This window comes from Petaurus breviceps, unplaced genomic scaffold (genome assembly GCF_028583685.1).
Source record: "Petaurus breviceps papuanus isolate PSGF00001 unplaced genomic scaffold, PetGlider_PUasm1.0 428, whole genome shotgun sequence".
NCBI classification, from domain to species: Eukaryota; Metazoa; Chordata; class Mammalia; order Diprotodontia; family Petauridae; genus Petaurus; species Petaurus breviceps.
The window spans coordinates 1,102,333-1,110,272 of record NW_027186331.1 but is presented as its reverse complement, the minus strand read 5'-3'; the positions used below and the strand labels follow the sequence as shown (position 1 = coordinate 1,110,272).

The 7,940-nt window shown below is 46.3% G+C and overlaps 1 protein-coding gene across 3 annotated transcripts in view; it reads right to left on the bottom strand.

Moving 5' to 3' along the window:
• Positions 1-7,940, bottom strand: part of CDC45 (cell division cycle 45) — a 38,872-nt gene that overhangs the window by 30,128 nt on the left and 804 nt on the right. For all 3 annotated transcript variants that reach the window (XM_069100822.1, XM_069100820.1, XM_069100821.1), the window contains exon 2: positions 705-764. In XM_069100822.1, the coding sequence (XP_068956923.1) occupies positions 705-764 (60 nt within the window). The remainder of the gene's footprint in view (positions 1-704; positions 765-7,940) is intronic.

Below are 7,940 nucleotides of genomic sequence, written 5' to 3'. Positions count from 1 at the left end.
GGCTCAGATACTCAGCACCACACCCAGAAATAACTGGCCGTGTAACCTTGAGCAAGTTACTTAACCCCAATTGCTTAAAAAAAAAAAAAAACCAGGCATGCAGCCTCTACCTAAAGACCTCCAGCTGGGGTCCACTTCGAGGCCACCCAGTCCACTCGGAAGCAGCACCTGCACCCTAACAACAAGCTGAAATCTGTCCTTGTGAGCTTTCCCACTGTTCCTGCTTCTACCATCTGGAGCTCAACTGAGTCGGTTTCACCCTCTTCTATATCCAAACCCTGGATGAGAGCAGTCAGAACCTTTCCTTGCCTTAGTGGACCATTCTCCAACTTAAGGTGATCCTAAACACCATCGTCACTGAATGACCAACCTTCCCAGACTTCACCGGTCCAGGCAAGCAGACTGTGGCCAGGCCTGGGCTGGAAGTCTTTCCTGCTGGACAGGGCAGGCCAGCATTTGGGCTCTAAGGCCAACCCCCAAATATTTCCACTTACAATGCAAATAACCATAAAGTCACCAAGCCTTGTAACTGAGGATCACAAGAAAAGGCATTAGATTTCAAATACTTTGAATCTTTAACATGGGATGACCTACAAATTTTCTTCTTTTTGATTAGTCCCCACCCATGTTGTTTCCCCCCAATCAATATATTCTTTTCCTTTCTCATTATTCCCATTGCAAGAAGGAAAACTGGATTGGCTTACCTGGAGAATTTTGCAGGCACATAATGCATCGACATCAGAAGCAACAAAGAGGAGAACTCGCTGTAATGGGAAGAATGAAAGAAAAACAGAGAATGACAATGTTCAGTACTGGAAGAGAATGGAAAAGCATTTACTTAGTGTTTACTATCTGTTAAGTTTTGAGGTTTCAAATACAAAAGCAAAGAAAGGTGCTGCCTTCAAAGACTTTATTTCAAAAATTAAATCTCATTTTCAAAAATTAGCCTTCTCTCCCACTTCTCCCCCCAGCCCATTGAGAAAGCAAGCAAAACAAAACCCTCCTCACAACTATTTTCAGTCAAGCAAAACAAAATTTCTTATTGGCTCTGTCTAAAAAAATTTACGTCTCCACCTGCCGTCTGAGATCTTCTCCTCTCTATTCAGAGGTGGGCAGCATGCTTTCTCATGAGTCCTCAAATGGCTGGTCAGTGTGATTGTGTGTGTGTGTGTTCTTTTTCTGACCAGTTCAGAGGAGAGTGAAGTTATAGGGTAAGCAGCTCCTCCCACACTCGCCTTGTTTATACAGGTGTGTGACAGCATCATATAATGGTTATATGTAACTAGAGATATTTGTGCACCCTCATGATATGAGATGATTTCCCCTAAGCTTCCCCTCCCCACTCTGCCCTTTCCTCTTCTCTTTCTCTTCCCACTCTTTCCCTAAGATCATCAAGATACAGCAGAACCATGCCCAGGCCTTGTCTAATTGAACTCCCTCTATGAACTCAGGCATGACTGCGTTCAGAGGGGACACGCAGACTATCCCCTCACATCCGAATGTAAGCAGTCTATCCTAATGATTATTGTGGGTCATTCATGCTGCCCTTTTTTGTTTCTCTTCACGCCTATGTTTGCACTTCATAGTTTTTCCACAGCTCTAGTCTTTTCATTAGGAATGCTTACAAGTCCTCTATTTCATTAAAGATCTATCCCCCCGCCCCAATAGCATTAGACTTGGCTTTGCTTTTTTTTTTTAAAAGCAATTAGGATTAAGTAACTTGCCCAAGGTTACACAGCCAGCTTTTTTTTGTGTGGGTGTTAAGTATCTGAGGCTGAAACCGATCTCGGGTCCTCCCGACTCCAGGGCTGGCGCTCTTACTCACTGAGCCACCTAGCCGCCCCTTGGCTTTGCTTGTTAAGCTATTCTTTGCTACAAGTCAATACCCTTTGCCTTCTGGAATATTACATTCCAATTTCCCTGTCCCTTCATAGTGGTAACTGATAAATCAGGTGTGATCCTGACCATGGCTCCTCAATATATAAATTTTTTCTTTATGACTGTTCTATGTATTTTTTGGGAGGAACCTAAAAACTTTGGATTTTGGCTATAATGTTCCTAGAAGTTTTCTTTGGGCTTTCTTTCTGGAAGTGACCAGTGAATTATTTTATCCCCACTTTGTCCTCTCATTCTAAGAGATGTGGGCAGTTTTCTTTTAAGATTTCTTGAAACATGTCTGGGCTCTTTTTTTTTGGGGGGGGGTATGAAGTTCAGAGCAATTATCTTTAATTTTTTTTCTCCTTGATCTATTTTCCAGGTCAGCTGTTTTGTTATGAATTTTTTTTGTATTTCCTTTTTTTTCAGTCCTTAGACTTTGTTTTACTATTTCTTGTCTCATGGAGTCATTGGTTCTAGCTGGTCCCTTCAAATTTTCAAGGAGTCTCTCACTTGAGCAAGCTTTGTACCTTGTGCCAAGCAGTTAATTCCCTTCCCAGTGCTTTCTTCCTTTAAATCACTCTCATTTAATTTCTTTTCTTCTTTTTTTTTTTGCTTTTTGGAGGAGGGAAAGTAGAGCAATTAGGGTTAAGTGACTTGCCCAAGGTCACATAGCTAGTAAGTATGTCAAATGTCTGAGGCCAAATTTGAACTCAGGTCTTCCTGACTCCAGGGCCAACATTCTATTCACTGCACCACCTAGCTGCCCCTTTCTTTTCTATTGCTTCCCTCAAGCACTTTCATTCCATTTTTTCTTTTTGCTTTTTTTTGGAGGGCAATTGGGGTTGTGACTTCCCAAGGTCACACGGCTAGTTTTTCTGTGGTAAGTGTCTGAGGCTGCATTTGAACTCAGGTCCTCCTGACTCCAGGGTCAGTGCTCTATTCACTGTACCACCTAGCTGCCCCAAACTTTTTTTTATTTTTTGCTTTTTGGAGGGGAGAATACAGGGCAATTGGGGTTGTTTCATTCCATTTTTAAAAATGTTTTTCCTGCTTGTTTCATCACTTCCAGACTAGCTGAGATCGTGCCCAAGCTATGCTTTTCTCTGAGGCTTTGCTCCTAGAAGCCAGGACTCATTCTGTTTTGTGTTGGGGTCTTGAGCATCCCTGCCCCCAGGATAGCTCATGAGGCTGCTTTTTTTTTAAGTCACTTTTCCATTCTTCTCACTGACTTCAGACGGGGGATTAAGGATGGGCTCTTAGTGAAGGTCTGGCCTGGTCCGGCTGCTGCTTTCTTGGGGGTACTGGGTGTTGTTTTATTCCAGGACCCCAGGGTCAGGCTAGGGATCTGAAAGCTTTGAGTCTTCCCAGAGTGGTCTGATCTGAGGCAAAGTCTGTTAGCTGCCCCTGGTCTGAGCTCTGCAAATTCTTAACCTGGGTCTGAGTCTGAGCAAAAGTACTGATGCTGAACTCTGTCCCCATAAGCCAGAGGAAAGTTCTGTTGTCAGACCTGTAGGTTCGTCTTGGGTCTGGTATTCCTGCCCTGGTTTCTCCTTTGCAGGCTGGGCTAGACTTGGGAGCCAGACCCTGTTCTATGCCTGGGGTCTGTCTCGTATCACTGCTGCTGTTGCTGGCTTCTGAACTTCCTCCTTTCTCTGTATACCCCCAGGGCCATCCTACTCTGGGAAGCCTCAGCCATGCCACAGGCATGTCCCCTTCGTATTCTGCCATGAATTTGAAACATGGGTTTCAGTAGTGATAAAGCTGCCGGTTGGCACCTGTCCCTGTAGGAATGCCCTGGCCTGGGTCTGAGATCTTCTTGCCCTCTGTGGGCCCCGGGGTAACTATCTGTCCATGTTCAGTCTTCAGTGACCTCAGACCTCTCTTTCTGTCTTACTCTGCCAAGCTGTAGTGAACAAAGGACTCACTGTGACTTTTTCTGAATTTGCCCATCAGGATTCAGTCCCATGAATTTTCTAGATGTTTGGAGAAGTTTGTAGAGAGGAGCTCACAGTATGGCTTCCTATCACTCTGCCATCTTAGCTCTGACTCCCCTCAAAGGGTTTGTATTCTCATAAAAGAGCTCAGGGCTCAGCAAACTTCTTCTGTAAAGAGTCTGAGAGTAAATATTTTAGGTATTGCAAAGAGGCAAAATTGAGGATATTACATAGATATTTACATAACAAGAAAAAACAAAATTCTACAAATGTTTTACTGATAAAATTCAAATTTTAACAACCATTGAGTACATTTTTTTTAATATAGGTCTACCACTAAGAAGAATTGGAGGTGGCACAGTGCGTAAGAGCGCCGGCCCCGGAGTCGGGAGTACCCAGGATTGGTTCAGGCCTCAGACACTTAACACACACACAACACGAAAAAAAACTGGCCGTGTAACCTTGGGCAAGTTACTTAACTCCAATTGCTTTTAAAAAAAAGAAGAAGAATTGGAGTCTTTTTGGAGGATAACATTTTGCTTAACTGGGCTTCAAAGTCAGTGATCACTTTCATCAAAATCTACTGCAGATGTCCATCTGTTAATGCTGCCCTGTAATTAGATTTTATCTTTGAAAATACCTTTTCATACAGCAGGCATTGCCAAATACAGATATCAATCCACAAGCATGGGACTTTAAAGGAACATATCTATCATGTAGAAGGCATTTGTAGAATTCTAATTAGATTTCTCGTAGAAATCTAACAGATTCTTCTCTTGATTAATTGCTTCCAGTTGAAGGGTAGATGAAAGTTCCTCAAATGTACAGTTTATACTTATACAATACAGACATTTCTTTTGCATATTCATCAAGGTCCAAAAGCTGCTGCTGGAACAGTAGTTTGAGCTCAGAAAATATAGCTGCTCCCAATTTTTGTGGGAATAGAGATTCCCATCTTGTTTACGTTTTGGCACCACTGGAAGTACATAAAGAAGTTTGATGTTACTACTGAAGTCCCCAAGTCTGAGGGCAGGAGTGAGAGAGAGTGGGAATGTGATAAGGGCCTGCACCAGGATTGGGGCAGTGTCAGAGAAAAGAAGGGAAGGGGGCATGCATAGGCCATGTCATGAAGGGAGGATCGAAAGAACTTGACCAAAGACTGGATAGAGGGGATGAGAGAAAATGAGGAGTTGAGGACACTGGTCACAAACCCGAGTGACTGCAAGGTGCCATGAAATAATATGGAAGTTAGGAAGAGGAGAGGGCTTGGGGGTGGGGAAAGAAAATGAGCTCATTTTCAATATATTGAGTCTAAGATGCCTAAGGAATATCCAGGCTGAGTTATCTACTAAGCAGTTGGAGATGTGAGACTGATGGCTGGCAAGTAGATCAGAGAGTCATCTGTCCAGAGGTGGTCACTGGAGCACCAAGTGAAGGATTACAGAGGGAGAAGAAAAGAGGGCCCAGGGCCATGTCTTGTGGGATACCCCCCAGTGAGCAAGCATGACCCGGAGGAAGAACAAGCAAAGGAGACTGAGAAGGAAGCTGGAGAGGAGAACCAGGAAAGAGTGAGGCCCCAAAAACCGGGAGACAAAAGGGAATCGAGGAGAAGAGGGGCATCAGCGGCGTGCAAGGCTGCAGCAAGGCCGAGAGTGAGGACGGCAAAAAGGCCACTGGGTTTAGCAGCACGGTTAAAGAAACTTTGAAGAGAGAAATTCCAGCTGAATGGTGAGGTTGGGGTCAGCTTTGACGAGGAGTGAGGTCTCCTCTTCATAGAGACGGGGTGCAGGAGGAGAGAGGGTCACCCGTGGCTGGGGGGAGAAGAGAGCACTCACTGAACGGCCTTCATTTTTTGGACACCAGGTTCTCAGCTGAGAGAATGAGAGGAGGGGGAGCCCTGGGAGGTCTGGAAGAGCTGCTGTGCAGGCTGAGAGAGTTGATAAGGGAGGTAGAGTAGGACTGCCGCGCAGCAGTGAGGACCCAGGTGAGGCTGGTAACCATTTGTGGTGGATTCAACCAGAACTTTGTGTGATATTCTCCAGCTTCACTCAGGAGCATGTGTATAAGGAGCAAGGCAGTGAACAGGGAGGTTAATTCAAGGCTGGAATTCAGGTCAGAATTTGATCCCAGGTCCTTGTTGACTCCAAAATTCAGCCCTGTTTGAACTTAGACAGGCTGCCTCTCCATGAAGACTTCCAGGGTTCTCCCCTCCTCAGAGCTCCCAAAGAACTCCGACCGCCTTAGAGCCCTCACTGTGACCCGCCCAAGCTGGGGCAAAACACTAGTTGGACATCAAGGTCCCATCTCCCTGGAGGGAGGAGGAGCTCTTATCCCCCCAAAGCCAGAGCACATACCAGACATTCAGGAAGTGTCTCTGACGAGAGCTGCCCCTCCTGACCCCATCAGGCGGTGTTACCCTCCTTCCTCCTCCTTGGGTTAATAGGACCTTGTGTCTGTTTTTTATTTGCTTATTTAGACACAAGAGAACTGAGAGCATTGTGATCACCTATTTGTAAGCCCAGCTTTCTGGGTGTAGCGAGCACTTCAGGAATGCTTGGTCCATTCATTTATTCACTCAAAAGGCAGCAGGTTGAGAGACCTGGCCCCAGGACCCTGAGGATGTGGGTTCAAGCTCTGCCTCTCTAGCACCTGCTAGCCACGGGCCCTTGGCTATGTGGCTTCCTCCATCATTGTTGTGAATTTTTCCCCAGTATTATTATAACTGCCAAGTACAAGACTCCTGAAGGTTTGAAAAGCACTTTATGGATATTATTTTATCCTCAAACTCTGGGAGTCAGGTGCTACCCAGATAAGGAAACTGAGTCAGAGAGAAGTGAAGCAACCTGCCCAGCTAGGAAGTGTCTGAGGCTGCATCTGAACTCAGGACTCCCTGAGTCCAGGCCCAGTGTCCCATCCACCAGAACACTTCTCTGCCCCTAGGTGGTGGAAGGAGTTTCCCCACCTGGAACTTCCCTATATCAGAAAAATCAAGGGCCTTGCCCTTAGGCTTGTTTCCTGCTAAATAGAGTGTAATCTCCTTGAGGGCAGGAGCGCTCATTCTGTCTCTGTAACCTGTATGTGCAGCAAAGGTTTAACACACAGCAGATGATAATAATGAGTTGTTTAATTGCACTGAATTTCTGAAAGAAAAATCCCTCCTCCACCAGCAGAGAAGCCTCTCCCACCTCGAAGAGCAGGGCAGACTTCAGCACCGCGGGACAGGCCAAGACTAACCGGGAGCCAGGCCTGCCCTCCCTAACTTCACAGCCAATGCAGGGGTGGGAAAGAGTGTGACACACACAAGTCACACACACACACACACACACACACACACAAACCGTGCCAGGCCGGGAGAAGCCATAAGCCAGTGAGGGGCTCAGTGGGCAGAGTGCTGGACCTGGACTCAGGAAGACCTGAGTTCAAATACAGCCTCAGACAGTTCCTAGCTGTGGGACCCTAACAAAGTCATTGAACCTCTGTCTGCCTCAGCATCCTCAGTGGTAAAATGGGTACAATAAAAGGACCTCCCTTGCCAAGGTTGTCTGGAGGAGGAAACGGGATCTTTGTAAAGTATTTTGCCAACCTTCAAGCCCCAAACAGAAATGCTACGATGGCTGTTATTCCAAGGCAGGGGAAGGCTCCCTGGTGGGCTTTAAAATCACAAGCCCCAAAGGCTGAGGGTGACACAAGCCTGGGCTTCTAGGCAAAGCAGGCGGGGTTGCTATTTGTTATTGGGAAAGGTCCAATCACTTGTGGGTCACTGGGAACTTCAGTGGAAGATGTTTAAGTCAAAGAGGAGAGGTTCAGAGTGGTCCTCCCCAGGCATCTTCCTCCAGACCATTCACAGAAAGATGGAGGGGCAGAATTCTGCGAAGGGAACCCAAGAACAGCTCTCGGCGGATGATCGGGGTCTCCTGAGACCACCACACACCAGGAAACCCTGACAAGTGACGCCTTTGCTCTTCTGGAGGAGGAGACCCTGACCACAAATCCCAGCTGTGTTTCTCAGAGAAGCCTGGGAACCACAACGACTTGGGTGTGTATGTGTGAAATACAGGGAAAATTAATCAGCACTTCCCAGCCCCGCATGACCCTCTAAGGCTCTGAATGCCAGGGCAGCGCGGCCAA